Here is a 20,020-nt window from a genome sequence, read left to right as displayed (position 1 = left end):
CTTGAGGTATTGTGATGGGAATTCTTTTTTTGAGCTAAACTACCGGAAAGCACAAGAGGCTGCTTGAAGCTGGAATTTATGTCATACAAACTGATGCTTTATTATACAACATTAACAGTAAAATGAATACAAGTACAGAGTTACATTGTATGCTGCCATATATTCTGCCAGTCCCTCCATGGGTTTGCACATGTAACAGGTTCTTAGTCTGGACATAAACATATTTGCCTCTAGTCACAACACTTTAAAGGCACCACCTCAAGATAGGGGAACACAAAATGATTCTGAATTGTGGCTGACATTTCAATACGATTGGGCCAACACTTTTGGAATAAAAGACTTGTTCAGTAATTATATATCAGGTATCAGGCTTGGGGAATAATGTATTACATGTTACATGATTACGTAATCCCTTACAGTTAAATGCAAAAATGAAGATTCAGATTATTAATACATTTACAAAGAAATGGGCATTACTAGCAGGATTACAATTTTACAATCCATTTATTTTTAAAATATTTTAAAGGTTGCCGTACAGTGCTGCCTGAATTTTCATGTTGGTTATCAGTTAGGCTACTTTTATTATTATTTATATTACATTTTTGTTTTAAGGAAGATGGTTTTTGCACCCGGGTGTCTAAGGTGAACACTGCTATTTGCACAAAGGGTGAAAATAGTCAACAATGCTATTTGTTACCTCTAGTCTTGTCCGGTGCTTTATTTTGTTTCATTTTGTTGTAACTTCTCCCTCTTGTTTCAGATAACTTTACCTCCTGCCTTTGTGTGTTTTCCTCCTTTGTGATTATCAACCCCACCCTGGTTGTCTTAATCTGCGCCCCCTTACCGTGAGCATTTATAGTGTACATCTCCCTTTGACAGTGGCGTCGTCTGGCCTGGGTGTTTAAGCCTTGGTTGTTTAAGAAAGAAACCCGGATTCAAGATTACGTTTTTTTCACAACAAAAATAATATTAAAAAAATAATCAGGATCTTTTCATCTGTGAAACCAATTATACAATAATGAATGAAATGATGAAAAATATGACAGAGCAGTACAAGTACTTATGGGTCTGTGTGTGGAGCGAGAGCACACCGGTTAGAGGGATTGTTGTTAGCATCGGTAAGCTAGCTGCACTAACATGTAAAATAAGCTTGTTCTAGAACAAGGTGGAGGTAAAATGCTATCGTAAAATAAGTCAAGATAGACTTTAAAAAGTATTCGCTACTTCACAAGAGTGTGGGGGGGAGGGATAGAGGAGAGGCTCTGAGACAGATTCATTTAGAAAACAGTACTTCCATATGTTTCTGTTAGGGTGGTAGATTGGTCTATTATAGAGAGTTTTAATTCATTAATTGATATTGTGTATTCTTTGGATACTCTATTGATGGATAGAGACAATTTATGTTTTTGCTTTTTTGATCCTCCAAGTAAGCATTTTATGCTTTTTCTGTATTTTTTATAAACATCTTGATTGAAAGCCTTTGTTCATTTGTACCTTGTTTCTGGTGACATGCATTTGGGTCATGAGCCTTGTGTCATTCGTAAGAGTATATTATTTCATAGTTTTGTGTTTCCTTCAAACAGCAGCATTTGGCCACCAATGTTAACCTGCTTCTCCAAAAGCAGCATTCAAATCATCTATCTCTGATGAGTTATTGCAGTATTATGTGAGAATACTACTCGTATCCTAGTATAACAGTAGAATATTTAATCCACTAATACCCAGCCCTATCAGCCTGAGAGAAACCTCATCCCCCTTTTCCGATTGCACCTGAAATATGAAACACACTCCAGGAGAAATACAGATGTAGCACCGAATTTCAGACTCCAGTTTACAGCTTCCTGACTACGACCTGCCAAAGACCAGTATTGAGGAATGTTAAGCCCTCCCACTATTTTCCAAGAGGGCGTTGCCAGATTTTCAATTTCAGGTTTTAACCAGGAGATTGCGCTTCATTCACAAATACAGAAAGACAAGTTTCATGGACTTTCAGTTGTGTTTTGAAGAGCATTTGAACACATCAATATGTTAGATCAACTAAAGTATATCCATCCATCCATCCATCTTCTCCCGCTTATCCGTGGTCGGGTCGCGGAGGTAGCAGTTCCAGCAGAGAGCCCCAAACTTTCTTTTCCCTGGCCACATCAACCAGCTCTGACTGGGGGATCCCAAGGCGCTCCCAGGCCAGAGAAGAGATATAATCCCTCCATCTGGTTCTAGGTCTACCCCTTGGTCTCTTCCCAGCTGGACGTGCCTGGAACACCTCCCTAGGGAGGCGCCCAGGTGGCATCCTAACTAGGTGCCCGAACCACCTCAACTGGCTCCTTTCGACGCGAAGGAGGAGCGGTTCAACTCCGAGTCCCTCCCGGATGACCGAACTTCTCACCTTATCCCTAAGGGAGACACCAGCCACCCTGCGGAGAAAACCCATCTCGGCCGCTTGTACCCGCGATCTCGTTCTTTCGGTCATGACCCATCCTTCATGACCATAGGTGAGGGTAGGAACGAAAATGGCCCGGTAGACAGAGAGCTTTGCCTTCTGGCTCAGCTCCCTTTTCGTCACAACGGTGCGGTAAAGAGACTGCAGTACCGCTCCCGCTGCTCCGATTCTCCGACCCATCTCACGCTCCATTGTTCCCTCACTCGAGAACAAGACCCCGAGATACTTGAACTCCTTCACTTGGGGTAAGGACTCATTCCCTACTTGGAGTGGACAGTCCATCGGTTTCCTGCTGAGAACCATGGCCTCAGATTTGGAGGTGCTGATCCTCATCCCAGCCGCTTCACACTCGGTTGCGAACCGATCCAGTGAGTGCTGAAGGTCGCAGACCGATGAAGCCATCAGAACCACATCATCTGCAAAAAGCAGTGGTGCAATCCTTAGTCCACCGAACTGCAGACCCCCTCCCCCACGACTACGCCTCGAAATCCGATCCATGTATATTACAAACAGGATTGGTGACAAAGCGCAGCCCTGGCGGAGGCCAACCCTCACCTGAAATGGGTCCGACTTACTGCCGAGGACCCGGACACAGCTCTCGCTTTGGGAGTACAGAGATTGGATGGCCCTGAGTAGAGACCCCCTCACCCCATACTCCCGCAGCACCTCCCACAGTGACTCCCTGGGAACCCGGTCATATGCCTTCTCCAAGTCTACAAAACACATGTAGACTGGATAAGCGTACTCCCAGGCACCCTCCAGGATCCTTGCGAGAGTAAAAAGCTGATCCGTCGTTCCACGACCAGGACGGAATCCGCATTGTTCCTCCTCAATCTGAGGTTCGACAATCGGCCTGACCCTCCTTTCGAGTACCTTAGAGTAAACTTTCCCGGGGAGGCTGAGTAGTGTGATGCCTCGGTAATTGGCACACACCCTCTGATCCCCCTTTTTGAAAAGGGGAACCACCACTCCGGTCTGCCACTCCTTCGGTACTGTTTCCGACTTCCACGCAACGTTGATGAGACGTGTCAACCATGACAGTCCCTCAACACCCAGAGCCTTCAGCATTTCTGGGCGGATCTCTAAAGTATATCTAATCTTGTAATTCAATAATATATAGTCTTTATATATTAAATAATCATAATTATAATGTAAATGTATACATTACACTCCTTTATTTGTTATGCTCATACTTTTACCTTTACAAGCCGCATAGCTCCTCCTGGGGTTTTGGATATAAGCCTATGTTTTCTTTAGACCAGCCTCTTCTTTCCTTCAAACTGACCAGATCCGTGAGATTGGAGGAAGAGCAGGAAGTACTTCCTTTGTATTTGTATTTGTATTTGTATTTGTATTTGTATTGTTACTTCTTATCATTAAAGCAAGATTATTGTTTAACTTGTATTCTGGTGTTTCTTAATCCCTTCCTTTTTACGAATTTACCCAGCTTATCAAACGACACGCGGAGACGAGGTTGGTTTTGAACATCCTCCAAATCTCCAACAGTAGTTAGTAACACATGTAGAGTTCTAGAAAAGACATGGTGTAGACACAAGTTGGAAGGGGGCACAATAAACCTGACGAGTTTGAATTTGAGTTGATTATGAGTTTATTTTCAATTGATAATTAGCTCACAATAAGTTCACTTTAGTTACTCACACAACTTGACACAAGTCCGGACTTATAAGTCCGGACCTGAACCTGAACCTCTGGACTTGAGTCCGGACCTGAACCTGAATGTGAGTCCAGGTACACAGCACTAGTTGTGTGTGTGCAATGTAACTTTTTTTCAATAAAATATTAAAGTCTCCCAGTCCGTGGCTTTTCCTGAAAGTGTGTTATGTAGCAACCTATGTTGTTAAAAATTGCATTCTAATAGCGGGATTTGACGGGTTTAGGTAGGCCTATACAAAAACCTCTGGCGGTTCTAGTGTTAAGGTAATTAGGTACAGTAGAAGCCCTTTTTTATCAGTAACAAATTTAGCAGTTGAACATAAAAGTCAACTAACTGAGGGTCACTTGCAATGACAGTGTTGTGTCTAATTGTAAGCTTGTCACTCAGAGTAACCTACCGTTAATTTAGCTGCTGGAGAAGAAAGATCAGGATGGAAGGGGGGGAGAGAGCTGTGGTTGATGGGCCATTAGTTGTGTAAATACACAGCTGAGAGCTGCCGTTTCATTCAGACTGTTTAAAAAACAGTAACAACGGACTATTTTTCTTTGCGGGTGCATGTCAATTTAAATCAATACATACAACTATTTTTTAAATCAATACAACTTTTTTAAATCAATAAAAACATTTTCTAAATCCATAAAAGCATTTAAATTAATATTGGGAGTCATGTCGTTACTTTGTTGAGAATGTGGCCGTGTAATAAGCGGGATAATTTGCAGCGACTTGTTCCTTAAAATAACACCCGTCATGTGTGTAGAGGTGTGTGTGGTTAAAACACTTTCATGAAGTGAAGGAGGTTTTCCTTCTATAAAACAGCTGTGGGCAGCAGTGAGTGTCACGGACATGAATTCATAGACCAAGGCAGACTGGTGCACACACTCTCCTGTCCTGCCAGGCGACACTCCCGTTCTAAGCCGTGTCCCTCACTCCTCACATCCCAAGCTGCATCCCCACTGTTGGAAATTGGAGGATGTTTAAAACCAACATCTCTCCGCGTGTCGTTTGGTAAACTGGGTAAATTCGTAAAAAGGAAGGGATTAAGAAACACCAGAATGCAAGTTAAACAATAATCTTGTTTTAATGATACAAAGTAACAATACAAATACAAAGGAAGTACTTCCTGCTCTTCCTCCAATCTTACGGATCTGGTCAGTTTGAAGAAAAGAAGAGGCTGGTCTAAAGAAAATACAGGCTTATATCCAAAAAACCCAGGAGGAGCTATGCGGCTGCCCCCCCCCCCCCCCCCGAGGGGTCCTCCACTTAGAAAAGATAGCCAATCAGCGCGAGCCAGAGGCGACCCTTACATTCGAGATAACAAACCCCTCCTTGCAAGTTTCACATACTTTTGGCATTTTATAAAGATAGGTTTAAGATATAGTTTTTTTATAGTTGGATTATACAAATAACACATGTGAGTTACCTTAACCTCAAAAAATAATAACAAGAGGAAAACATCAGCTCTGATCTCAAGCAGTAAAAAAGTACCGCACACTCATTTAGCCTGCAGCTCTTCCAGACACTTGAGCTATTGTTCTTTAAGAATATTCCCTGCAGAATCTTTATTTCAAATAAAAGGTTTCACATTACATATTTCCAGCTTCCTTTACACATACTGTTATTATTAATACAAAGTAATCAACCACACACATCTATTTAAAACAAGTAGATTTCCCTGATCATTGACATGCTGAAAATCTCAAGAAGAATGTCCCCTCCCCCAGCTCTCTCGTCCCTGTCATAAAAGCTGCTTCCATTTCATATAGAGTAATAAAACATGTTTAAGCTAATTTCTCCACAATGTTTGTAGCCATTTAGTACCCACACATGAAAGAATAAAAACAGAGGAATCAAATAAAACACCAATACAGGAATAGTTGATAAATGATTATACAGGACATATGATCACAGTAAGAAATACACACACATATTCTCTATGAAGTGACCCTTGTTATAGGTCCGAATGTCCTGTCCCCTGACAGTCATGAGTTTTGGTTGATTAACAGAAGTTTAATTGTTCTGGTAGCTTAAGGCCCTATTAGAACTTCCTTTCATCTCGAAGTCCGTTTTACTGGAATGAATACAGACATCAATGAGAACAAAAGACTATGGCCTCGGTAACTCGGTAACTGTTCTCAAGGCCTCTTTAGGGGTCTTGTAGGAGATAAATCATTAATTCTACAAGGCTTCAACTGTCTTGTATCTGAGACACATCTCCCTTTGGGCTAATCAATACGGGTTTTAGCAATTAGCAGAGGAAGCTAGAGACTCAGGGCCCCTTCCTTGCTGGGAACTGCAAAGCAGATGTCAAAGGTCATAAAACCACCCATGAAAAGTGGAAGAAAAGACTATTGCTTTAATTTATTATTACTAAGTAGTGGGACATTGTTTCAGGAATATATGAAAAGCCCCTCTATTATTTAAAGATTAAAAATGTACTTTCAAATTTAACACCCACGAATATATAAGGTGACATTAAAATAATTATATCACACCACAAGTGTATTATGTTGTTACATCGTTTCAGATGTTATGTTTCAGTTGTGCTCTGTCTATGTTCAGTGATGCAAACATGTCACCTTTCGGCGAAATTCGCCGTTTTGAATCCAAAATAGGTCGTTTGTTACTGTGCGTCCGGAGTCACTGTGGCACAGACTGGACCGCTGGTGAACAGCTGTTAGAACGGGGTGTTCAGAGCAGAGCTCCCTGTCGGAGCAGCAGAGCGTGATGTGAACTGAAAAGTTTTTCTGTGGCAATATTATTTAAGGAATCGTTGAGCTAGCTAGCTAGCATACATTGTCACTATCTGCTAACGTTAGCTTTAGCCTTCTATTTCTAATAGTTTTTTTCATAGGCTATAAACAGAGGTGGTATAAGTATATATATTGTACTTGAGTAAAAGTAGAAGTACTCAGATCTTGTACTTGAGTAAAAGGAGAAGTACTCAGATCTTGTACTTGAGTAAAAGTAGAAGTACTCAGATATTGTACTAGAGTAAAAGTAAAAGTACTCAGATCTTGTACTTGAGTACTCAGATCTTGTACTTGAGTAAAAGTAGAAGTACCAGAGTGTAGGAATACTCTGTTACAGTAAAAGTCCTGCATTCAAAATGTTCCTCAAGTAAAAGTAGAAAAGTATTCTCATCAAAATATAGTGAAAGTAGCGACAGTAAAAGTAGTCATTGTGCAGATTGGTCCATTTCAGAATAATAGATATGTTTTATAATGATTGATCATGAAAGTGTTCTCAAAGCTGGTAAAGGTGCAGCTAGTTTGAATGACTTTGTATACTGCAGGGTAGCTTGTGGATTTACTCCAGGTGGAACTAAAGTCTGATTTAACACTTGATTATATTTCACATCATTCATCCACATCTGTAAAGTAACTAAAGGTATTAAATACATGTAGTGGAGTAGAAGTACACCCTGTACCTCTGAACTGTAGTGGGGTAGAAGAACAAAGTAGCAACACATTGAAATACTTAAATAAAGTACAAGTATCTCAAAATTGTGCCCAAGTATAGTACTTGTTGAGTTTATGAACTTAGTTACTTTACACCATGTGGCTATAAAGATAGAAAGACTAAGCCTTGCACAGAGGCATGAAAATACATTTTCAAAATGCTCAACAATGCTGCCAAAATTATAAACTGACTGCTACACAATTTAAAATAAATGCTTTTATATATTTCTATTAGATGTGACTCTTTGGCGTTTCTGTTATTATAAACACTGCTGCTTTAGTTGTTCTGCTAATATCCTCTGTTATTCCTCATTTTAAAGCCGATATTCCGTGGGGTGGGGGAGCCGGGGGCTCGAATCCTTGTCACCTTTTTCATACCTGATGAGTTTGCATCCCTGTATGTTAAAAAGCCTCAGTCACCTTAATTCATGTAATAAAAACATCTCAGGTCAGTGACACTCAAAGCTAAATGTGCAATACCATGTTCAGCTATGTTACTATTTATAATGTTATTGTTGTTACATCAGAAGATGTACATATTGGAATGATTTCTTAACTTACAGTAGGCTATTTGTTACAATGTGTGTTGGAAGGATGTATTAAATTACTATGAATATTGTCATTGTTGAAGGCTTTTAGAGAAGGGTGAACTATAAGCCTGAATTACATAACATTTTATACCTAAAAACATAAAAGCCACAATAAATAAATCACAATTATTGTAGTTATTTTTACCTCCCGTATTGCTTTCAACCCACCAGCTTTTATGGTGTTGTTACGTCACTAACTGTAAGCTTGTCACATACAGTCTATGGTCACTCAGAGTAACCTCCAGTTAATTTAGCTGCTGGAGAAGAAAGATCAGGGGGGGAGGGGGGGAGAGAGCTATGGTTGATGGGCCATTAGTTGTGTAAATACACACAGGATGCATGTTAATTTAAATCAATACATACAACTATTTTTTAAATCAATAAAAACATTTTCTAAATCCATAAAAGCATTTAAATTAATACTGGGAGTCATGTCGTTACTTTGTTGAGAATGTGGCCATGTAATAAGCGGGATAATTTGCAGCGAATTGTTCCTTATGGGGAAAATAGCACCCGTCATGCAGATCAGGATCCCTCCGCTACGCTTTGGGATCCTGATCTGCCGACGAGGCTCCATTCAAATATAATTTTTTTTTGTGAATTACTGAGTTTAGGCACGTTAATAACGTTTTAATCAAGTTGAATACATTCATATGTGTCAGTGATTTCATGTCAATTCGGCGAACATAAACATAAATGATCGTGGTGAAGATGATGATTAAATTAGGATTAAAAATCGAGAGCCGGGCTGCATTTCCTCCCATTCGTTTTTTTCGAATAAACAACATTATTTTGTTAAATAACATGGTGATGTTTTGTAAATGATTACATGTCTCTTATTTAGCACAGAGTATGATATCCGTGACATATGGATCTTAACAAAGTTCCGCTGTACATCCAGCGTACTGTATCTGACTTTATTTCACATGAGCTCCAGTGTGGAACCCCACTGCACCCCCTGGTGGATCAATGATCCATTGCAGCTGGCTTCATTATAATTACATTTATCTATCACGGGGGCGGCCTCAAGTCAAGCTGGAGGTTTTCCCTTGAGCGAGGGCAAATCACGTACCAATCACGGCCCTCGCGTTTCAAACTGTCTGAAATGAATCGCTACATCTGTATGTTCCCCGCTCTTCATCAGATGGATGAAATAAAATGTTTTTTTGCAGAGTTACTGGAGAAAATAGGGCCCTTCAACCTGAGCCTGAAGCAAGGGAGGGTACCACAACTGTGGAAGACGTCCTGTGTGATACCTGTGCCAAAGACCCCTCACCCCAAGAAATTCAACAGCTACCGGCCGGTGGCGCTGACATCACAGCTGATGGAGACCCTGGAGAGGCTGGTCCTTGGACACCTCCGGCCCCTTGTGAGACCATCAATGGACCCGCTGCAGTTCGCCTACCAGCCTGCCATCGGGGTGGATGACGCCGTCATCTACCTGCTGCAGAGGTCCATCTCCCACCTGGAGAATGCTGGGGGCACTGTGAGGATCATGTTCTTTGATTTCTCCAGTGCCTTCAACACCATCCAGCCCCCGCTCCTGGGGGACAAGCTGCAGCTCTTGGGGGTGGATCACCACCTCACCTCCTGGATCCTGGACAACCTCACCAACCGTGCTGGCACCGTTTCTCTTCACCCTCTACACTGCAGAATTCACCCACAACACCGCAACCTGTCACCTGCAGAGGTTCTCTGACGACTCCGCCATCGTTGGCCCCATCACAAACGAGGATGACAGGGAGTACAGGGAGCTGACGCAGGACTTCACCCTCTGGTGCCAGAGGAACCACCTCCAGCTGAACACAGCGAAGACCAAGGAGCTGGTGGTGGATTTCAGACAGCGCCAACACTCCCCCCCGACACCAGTGAACATCCAGGGAGCGGACATTGAGATTGTGAAATCTTACAAATACCTGGGTGTTCATCTGAACAATAAACTGGACTGTACTGATAATTCTGCTGCTCTGTACAAGAAAGGACAGAGCAGACTCTTTCTGCTGAGGAGACAGGTCTTTCGGGGTGCAGGGGGCACTCCTTCAGAGCTTCTTTGACTCTGTTGTGGCATCAGCCATTTTCTATGGTGTGGCCTGCTGGGGCAGCAGCATCTCGGCTGCTGACAGGAAGAGACTGAACAGACTGCTAAGGAAGGCCAGCTCTGTCCTGGGGAGTCCTCTGGACACTGTGGAGGTGGTGGGAGACAGGAGAGAATGGCAGCCAAGCTGTCCTCCCTGTTGGACAATATGTCCCGCCCCCTCCAGGACACCCTGTCCTCACTGTGCAGCACCTTCAGCGACAGGCTGCTGCACCCCACCTGTCACACGGAGAGATACCGCAGGTCCTTCCTTCCTGCAGCGGTCAAACTTTACAACCAGCACAGTCCCTAGTAGACCCTCCTACACACACCACAACACAGACTATAACACCCTCTTGCTGCTAAATACAAACCAATTTTGTGCAATATATATATGCCGTTAATAACTGTGTAATTTATACCTCGCTGCCAAACCCTTGTTACTGTTACAAGGTATGTATCTTGTATTTTGTAAATTGTGTAACTTGCTGCTGTTAAATACCGTCAAACTATGTGCAATATGTGCTTTATGTGCAATATATGCTTTATATACATATACCATCTTTAATAACTGTAATATATACCGGGCTGCTAAATCCTAAGAACTGCTACAGGATTTGATTTGTAGATTTGATTTGTTTTTGAAAATTATGTAACTTTTTTAGTTTTTATCTTTTTTTAGCATATTGTTTATTATATTATAAGTTAGTACTTTTTTTTAGCATATTGTTGTGTTGTTTGTTTATTATATTATAAGTTAGTACTTTTTTAACGCATTTAAAATATGCAACACTAAGCTGTCTGTGGCTCTTTCCTGCTGTAATGCTGCAAATTTCCCCTCTGTGGGACTAATAAAGGTATTCTGATTCTTTGAGCCTTGTCACCGCATCCGATCGACAAGCTTTTAAACTTGAGTCATTACACCAGTTTTCAAGACACATCTCCACCCCAATGGCATGGGGGGTGGGGGTGATTTGGTGCTTGCACACAGGCCCAGAAGTGAAATGACTAAGGCACTAAAAAAGGGAGCACAAACTCAAATCACCATCCAGCATCCCAGTCAGAAAAAAGGGACAATTTCCTCCAAGGGTACTTGGCTCGTATGCCAAGTGTCACGCATGGAGATGAGACAATTCCAGAGGCTGCCTAAGATCTTTGATGAGCCCGGATGTGAGAATGGAGGAAAACAGTAAACAATACTAGGGGAATAATGTTACAGGTCCTTGGCACTGTAAGTGGTTGTCAAGGCAACACCCAATGAAATTCAAGGGGCACCACAAGCAGCTCTGACACAGTCCGTTTTGCTTCATCTCAAATTGATGCACACAGCTTGGGTTCATACTGTATGTTTCTGACAGTTCATGAAAACGAGTCAAATAAAAGTTCCTATTCAATTAAAGAATTGTATCAAAACTTAAATGAGGACAAGATCATTAATGTGCACACATATGAATGGTCAAATATGCTATTTGATGGTGAGAAATAATGAGTTTGGATCTAAATGCCACAGTAGAACCAGTCTTATTAATCATAGAGCACAGTTTATTCCACAGATAAGAAGCACTGCATGAATATGCTCTGCTGATTTTTAATTGCTTCTGGAATCTTAACAGTTAGATTAATGCTTCACTGTGACAATGGGGAATGCATTTGTCTATTAGAGTACTTTTAGTTAACATTGTAGCACAAGTAGTGCTTATGAGTAAGAGTTACTTTATGGGAGAAGAAATGGATGAGAAGTGGTACCATCTATGGTTTGATGTGTTATGAAATAGCATAATTAGGGTTATTGAGATTTTGGCTTTATTATATAGATTGCAGTAAGGTGAAAGACAGGTGATTTTTTAAAATTAGATTATAATGAATATATATTCTCATGGGTTTGTACTTCAAGAAAAATATTGTTATCGCCACCTACTGTATATGTAAATCATTTGGGAAAAATGTACATGGTCGCACCGTAAGTCTGTTTCACCTGAAATTGTGCACACTTATCCGGGTGGACCTTTTCTACACTTTGGTCCTCTTGAACCTCTAAGCTCCATCTAATTAGACAATTGGATCAAATATAAAAGTCAGCCGAATTAGTGTTGATACTACAAGGAGACGTATTGTGTGAAAAGAAATGTAAGATGTTTTTTAATTGCTTTTATATTTATGATCCATGTCACGTTTTCAGTTTTGGCGGCAGTTCCTCATGTTCGTCTAGAAGTCTTCTCAGCAGGACTCTATAAATAGAGAACTACGGCAGATATGTAATATGTAATGCAGCCGAACCGTGTATTACAATTCCGTTATGTGATGACTTTCAAAGAGAAAAGCAAACACACTCGGAATAAAGTATTATTTTATTTTTAAAAAATGTTTTCGGATTTCACATCGCATAAACACCAAATCCCAGCTTGCATTGCGGCTAAACCATCCAATCATCGAGCTGAGGATCTTGCCTACGTCTGTTTCCGGTTTCGTTTATGGCGGATGTATTTTGTTATACACACATTCCTTCACATCTTAACTTTAATTTACGTTAAAGTATTTTGTGAGGCCTTCTAACATGTTTTTAAATATAACTACGGTTGTAGTTGAAGAATTTGTAAATTAACATGAACCGAAGCTGTTGCCTGGCAACGTAATCGCACAACGTCACGACTGTTAATTCCACATCCACAGGCATGGATTAATGTGAGCATTGGGTTGAGAGGTCATGTGTTGTGAGCATGCGCAGTCTGTCCTGGAGTGGTGAAGGAGAGTGTGGTGTGACTCGACAAGATTAAACGGAGGCGCTATCTCGGACGCTCCAAAAAGTACTAAGGTCCTGTGTTTTTTTGTTACACAGAAGTATCTTTAAAGCCTTAACACCTCGGACATTACATTGGTGGCAGCGGTATCGGAGTGTGTTTTATCTGCTCTTGGATTCTTTTTTTCTGTGGACAATTACTGGACTTTCTGGTCGGCTCTGCTGGCTAGCTGTGCTAACGGTGCTAGCGCCGAAGCGTCATGTTCGGGGGAGTGAAGAGTGACGGCGATATGGAAGATGATTATAACGGATGTACTGCTGCTTGGACTGGTTCTGTGAGTAATGATATTAAATTGGAACTGCCGCCGATGTTTAGGGGCGACGGCCAGAGGCAGTTCGCTAAGTGGATAAGACAGTTTGAAGCCGCTGTTCGTGCTCAGGCGAGGGGTGCTAGGGGCACGAGCTACGCAGCTACCTTGCTGAACATTCTACCTACCAGCTTGCCGGCAGATGTGCAGTGTGATTACGAACGTGTGAAGGAGAAGCTGGCGGAGGCTTTTGGCCAGAGACAGTTCCTGCTTTATTTCCAGACGTGTGTATCTGCACGGCCCCGCCAGGCGAACGAGTGTTTGGAGGTGTATGCGGCGGACATTTCCAGACTCGTGGCTGAGGCTTTTCCCGATTATGACCGCGCTGCAGTAAATGGTGAGAAATTCAGACGTTTTTTCACTTCAAGCAAAATGATATGAACAGGGGGCAACTGATATGGAGGAGGCGTTGATAATTGCTGGGCGTTGTGAGCGGGCCAGGCAGGCAATGAGGTTGAACACGCCTGGTTTGCCCTACTGTCCTCCGCATCCTGCTGTTGTTACAGCGCTAAATTCACCATCGGCTGGTGTTTTCGACTTTAATGCTAATAACACGGATAAGCTCATAAACGCCTCATCTTGAAGGTGGACAACTTACAGACTGAGGTGAAAGATTTGAGAGCACATAGCCGTGGATCGTCAGAGGGTGCACCGGCGTGCCTGCCACTGTGACTGTGGCGGGATTGGTTGCAGATCTACCACTGGGGATTCCCACAGGGACGACCGCAGCAGGGGCCGTTCTCCTCAGCGCAGACCGCAGGATGGTTTTGGTGCCAGGGAATGGTCTCCACGTGAGCGGGGAACCCGAGACACCTCTGCAGACTTCTCACCGCGACAACCAGGCTGCGATGTCCCGCAAGGACCACACAGCGCTGGGGAACGTCAGCCAAGGCGTGGAGGGAGGATTTTGTCTCTCTCTCGGCGGTCACCATCTCCATCCTCGCACGGACGGCTGCAGGGAAACTTCCAATGACTGGCATCGAGACCCAGATGCCGGTTTCACCAGGGTCAAATGGACTATTCTGCTGGGAAAGCGCCTGCTCATGCATTGGACTCTTGTTCTCTGGGTGAGTCTAAGCCCACAGCCTATGTTAGAGAACTTGTTGAGGGTGTTGATGTTACTGTTTTGATTGACTCTGGGTCCAATGTTTCACTTATTTCTGAGGACTTCAGAATGTCCATGTCTGCCTTACATAAACGTGTGCTAAATACCCAGTACACTTTTTCACGCACAGTAAATGGTCAATTGTTGGACACTCTGGGTACTGTGACTCTTCCCATACAGTTGGGGGGCAAACATTGGGAGCAGGCTGTACATGTAGTGCGAGGGGCAACACAAGCTATTCTGCTGGAGTTTGACTTCATGATACAGGCTCGAGCTGTTATGGATGTTGGTCGTGGTCTGCTTCACCTGGGGGATGTTGATATTCCTCTCATGCATGCCACAGATTTCATACCAGAATGTTGTATGTCTGTTGATGCTATTATTCCCCCTTTCAGTGAAATTATTGTCCCAGTTAATGTGAATATTCCCCGTACTGCTGGTCTGCCTATTGACTCTTTCTTAGGCTACCTGGAGCCTGAGGTGCGTGATAACGTGGGACTTGTGATTGCATGCACAGTTGCACCTTTGAAGAATGGATGCACTGTGGCCAGGCTGCTCAACCCGACAGAGAAGGAGTTAAAGCTGAACCCCGGCTCCCATTTAGGTTTGTTCCACCATGTTAATGACTGTGAGCTACTCACCCCCTCTGAGGTTTTCTTTTCAGCAGGGAGCTACCCCTATGCCGGATGTGGCTGGCTTCCCGTTGTCTGTTGAACAGAGACTGCAGCTGCAGGCCTTGATGGTGAAACACCTTTATTTTATATTATTTGGGCAGTACATGATATACAAAAGTTAAATTAATAATACACATAAAACACAATTCATAAATATATAAGTAACATAAAGAGAGCACGTTTATATTCCAATGACTCAGTTCGGTCACAGACTCAAAATGCCCCATGGCTGAGTCTGGGATTGGTCCAGGGTTTTTCTTCTCCGTATTTGGGAGCGACCACACCTCCTGGGCTCTGTAGCAGTCAATGAGGAGGTGCTGTAAAGTCTCGTCTTCCTCACAGTTAATCATGGGGCATGTTCTAGTTTTCACATAGCAGCTCCATGAAACCACAGCTCTGACCTCAAGTCTGTTAACCGATATCAGCCACCTCACGTCTCTCATGCTCTCTGATAACTGTTTACTTTTAACTAATTTTAAGACTTTGTTACCTTCGTCAGATGTTAGGTTTTTTTGTATGTCATAACTCCTCCATATTTGAAATCGTTTATCATTTTAAAAATTACTCTATTCGGTAGTCCGATCCAATCAATCCCTAAATGTTGAACTTCAGTTGTGAAGTCACCATAAACTAACTTGTAATATGGTCCATTTCTATCTCTGCCTCTTCTTTTCTTCCATCCCATTTTTCCATCCTCAACCCAAGGTGCTTTCCTATTGATTGCAGCCGAGATGTTTTTTACAAAGGTAATTTTAGTTTAATGCCCAGGTCTATGGCTCCTAGGCCTCCATATTCCCTACTTTTAAATAACAAATTACATTTAGTAACCTCCCTTGTTGTACTCCACACCAAATTGACACACTGTTTGTTTGATTGCATAATTCTTTGGGCTGGTGGGGAGAAAATGTTTGCTATTAAAAGGATCTTGCTAAGTATGAATGATTTTATTATGTTTATTCTTGATATATAATTTGTATTTTTATTCTCCCAGTGTTTAACTTGTTCTTTGACTTCACTTAGGTTGTTCTCCCAATTGAGTTCAGCACAGTTGTCGCTAAAAATAGTTATTCCAAGTATTTTAATTTCTTTTTTCACTTGAATGTTTGTCGCATGTCACAAACACCTTCAGTTTTGTTGTGGTTTAATGTAGCTCCTGATGCCAATTCATATAAGTTTAGGTGGTTTGTTAGAACATCCATTTCTTGTTGTTTTTTTATTATAACAATGACATCGTCTGCATAGGCGATTGCAGTTATTTTGGGCGCATGGCCGACTGGTGTTCATGATATTAACCTGTCATTGTTTATTATTTTAATTAATGGAATTATGGCTAGCACGTACGGAGCTGCGCTTAGAGGGCACCCCTGCTTAACCCCTCTCTCAACATGAAATGCATTTGTCAACACACCGTTTACATTTACACAGACACAAGATTTAAAATACAGACACTTAATCATGTTTATGAAGGCTTCAGGAAATCCGTAGGCCTTCATCACCGACCATAAGTAATCTCTAGATAAATAGTCAAAGGCTTTTTTTTTATCAAGTCCATGTATGGCTTATTTATGATTTCTCTTAAAATTGATAAGTTGTCCCACACAAGGCGACCTTTTATAGCACATGTTTGCTCCTTATCTATTATTTTATCTAATATATCTTTTAATCTATTCATTATTATTTTTGCTAGTATCTTATAATCAGTAGTCATTATAGTTAAATGTCTGTAATTATCTATATCAATTTCATCGTTTTTTTTATATAGTAGAGTCAAGAAACCTTCATAAAATGAGTCCCCCATACAACCACTGCTGAGACCTTCATTAAACATAGAGGTCAATAAGTTTAAAACATCATTAGATAATAGTTGATAAAACTCAGTGGGCAGGCCATCAGGACCGGGGCTCTTACCGATATTCAGCTCTTTCACCGCCTGGATCACCTCATCTTTTCTAATTTCACCGAGAAGGAAATCCAATTATTGGAAGTTGTACAGAGGGATTGTTCCCAACAGAGTTTTAACACAATCCGTTTCAATGTCTATTTTTGTATATGCTTCAGAACATAAATATCTTATCACATCTCGTTTCTGTTTTTCATTATACACAATACAACCTTCTTGATTTTTTATACATTTGATGAATTTACTTTGAATTAGCTTTTGGTTGGTTTTAATGTCTTGAGCCAAGTTGCCTCTTTGATCTATTTCAGATGTATTATGAATATTGTATAATGATTCCTGGTTTAATTGATCAATTTCAGTTTTTAATTTAGATATATTTTCTTCTACTGTTTTAGTTTTAACTTTAATTTGCTTTAAATGAATGTATTGTTTGATTAATGATTCATATTTAATATTTTTTGCTTTATTTAATTCTCTACATTTAAATGTGAAAAAATGTAAACTTTTAACCTACTTTTTAATGTTTCCCATAATTTGATGTCAGAGTTTGTTAAACACCTCAATTGTATTATTTTTTGTATTTCCAGTTTTATTCTGTTGAGACACAAGTATTTTTTAGGCACTGTGTGTTCAGTTTCCCGAAGCCTCTAGTGCAGGGGTCGGCAACCTTTTTGATATGAAGTGCCATTTAAAAAAATAAAATTGATCAGCGTGCCAACGATCGAGAATTATCAAGGGGGGGGGGGGGGTGCGGTTGAGGAGCTTGACGCTCGTGAACTATCGGCAGGAGGGCGGGGGAGCCTCGCTGAGGGGAAGCAGTGTGTGGACCTGTCAGCGCAACTTACATGATGCCGAATTTAACACATTTAAATAATTGGTTTAAAAGGGATAATAATAAGGACGATCGTCCGTTCTGTGATTTTCCAGAGCACACATTTTATGATATTAGGGTAATGCAGAGTGAGATGAGATCGCTGTCCCTTTAAGAGAGAGAGAGAGAGGGGTGTGGCTTGTGCATGTGTGTTTGTGGATGGTAGAGCGACAGTGAGGGAACGTGTATGTTTCTGGAAGTGAAACGAGGAAGCAGAAAAACAGAGGTCTGTGATGTATTTTGTGAAACAGAAGAACAGCTAAATAAATGCAACGGCCTCCCAAGAAGAGCTCGCCTCTCTCCAGTCATTTAAGCTAAAGTGGGTTATTGAACCTGAAGCTTGTTGCTTCTGCCCTCCTCGACTACGGTCTGGGAGCCGACAGGAAAGTGCAACACACAGATCGCCAGTCCGCCCCTTTGTAGCATATTATTTCGATGAGAGATGAGCAGATCGCCACTGGGCTTTCAACTAAATACACAGCCACGCAAAAACTGCGGCATTTGTACAGCTCCTTTTGGGTACTGAAATTAGTGAAGTGCTTTCCTCCGTGGTGAAACGATCAGCACTGCACCACGGAGGAAAGCGGCAGAAAGTCACCTGGAGTTAAAGAGAGCGGGGCTGCGTTGCGTGCATGGCTTCCTTCTGCAGGTAACGGGGAGACACGCTCTGGCGGCGGTCTCGTTCAGGATCCGAAAATACAATTTAAATATTTTGCACACTTATTCCACTTATTCCTAGTGTGCCACTGGTTACGGTGCCGCGTGCCAATGCTGGCACGCGTGCCAGGGGTTGCCGACCCCTGCTCTAGTGGAAGGGGCTCCGGAGGATTGGACCAAAAGATGATCCTGCCTATACAGGTTTTAGTTGTTTTGTCATATCTCGTGAAATCCATTCCAGCGGGATTTAGTGAGCGACAGACATCGATTAGGCCTGCATCGCTGCAGATTTCTTTCAACAGTTTTCCTTCCGCCCTCAGTTTAAAAACTGGGTGTTTCTCCACTGGTTAACATGGGTTAACAATACCGTGTAACTTTCACGTTTGAAGGGACGAAATCGTGACATCTTCACGTCTCCCATCATGGTAAATCGTCACATGTTCACGTCTTGCCGTGATACCGGGTTACCTACACAATGTACAAAACACAAATACACATTGTACAACAAACACAAACAGCTTCTAAAGCATTAATAAATATCAGGCTACAGCCCTTGTATATTTTATTATGTGAAGCACTATATGATTTCATGAAAAAATATCTACTGTTTATTTGTAGATACCTCCTAAAGCATACAAATAAAGTGTGTAATGTAGGCCTTTGACAAATATTATTGAGCGATATATACACACTGCTCTGCGTTCTGTAAACATCGCCTCACAATGAAAGCAGTTGTATTAAAAAAAGAAATAGCCTAACATCCAGGGGAGATGTGATTAGTGAGTAAACAAACGGTAAAGGGCAGAAAGTCTGATGCACATTTTATCCTCTTAAATAACTTATTACAACGGGAACAGTTTGCAGAGCTGTGCTTCGTTTACATAAGTCCCGCCATGCGTCACGCCTCTTTTAAACATCACTTTGGCTGAAATCGACTCCGGAGAATACATCAGTGTACCCTCGGTTATAGCTCCTCCAGAGACACTCCTCTCTCCTCTCTCCTCTACACCAGTCGATCGCGATCGATCGACTGGTTGGCAACCACTGCTTTAGAGAAATTTGTTTTCCTTCGAGATGGCACGCCGACCAGTGGCGGTGCTAGGGGGTGGCTACTTGGGCCCAAGCCCCGGATGTTTTCTGAAAAGCCCCGGATGTTTCACTTAAAAAAAAAAATGGCTGTAAATATAATAAGCCTGTGTCTAAAATTGACAACAGGCTTATTATATTTACAGCACTTAATAACATTCATTTTCTGGTCTCAATGTGTGTCTTGGCCGTTTTCTTTGTGATCGCTAAATTCCCCTTGTTTCCTCTTGCATACATATATTGTCTTCAGACATACATGCATTCTTCTCTTGCATACATATATTGTCTTCAGACATGCATATATTATTTTTAATAGTAAATGTAAACATTGAATGAATGTGCATGAGAGCAAAATGTATAAATATGAGCATTAAAATATATGAAT

The 20,020-nt window shown here is 41.7% G+C and overlaps 1 protein-coding gene across 2 annotated transcripts; it reads left to right on the top strand.

Moving 5' to 3' along the window:
- Positions 1-12,769: 12,769 nt before the first annotated feature.
- LOC307046575 (uncharacterized protein) lies at positions 12,770-17,731 on the top strand. 2 transcript variants are annotated; one of them, XR_013810153.1, is made up of 2 exons: positions 12,770-14,409; positions 14,911-17,731. XR_013810153.1 is itself a non-coding variant. In XM_079692996.1 (2 exons), the coding sequence occupies exons 1-2, from the start codon at positions 13,235-13,237 to the stop codon at positions 15,159-15,161; spliced, it is 696 nt and encodes a 231-aa protein (XP_079549122.1). In that variant the 5' UTR covers positions 12,965-13,234; the 3' UTR covers positions 15,162-17,731. The 2 variants fall into 2 exon arrangements, 1 of the variants encoding a protein (XP_079549122.1); XM_079692996.1 differs by having other exon boundaries at positions 12,965-13,679.
- The last annotated feature ends 2,289 nt before the right edge of the window (positions 17,732-20,020 follow it).

The sequence above is a fragment of the Notothenia rossii genome (assembly GCF_949606895.1).
Source record: "Notothenia rossii genome assembly, chromosome: 7".
In the NCBI taxonomy this organism is placed as follows: Eukaryota; Metazoa; Chordata; class Actinopteri; order Perciformes; family Nototheniidae; genus Notothenia; species Notothenia rossii.
Note: the sequence above shows the minus strand (reverse complement) of the source record. Positions and strands in the feature narration are given on the sequence as shown.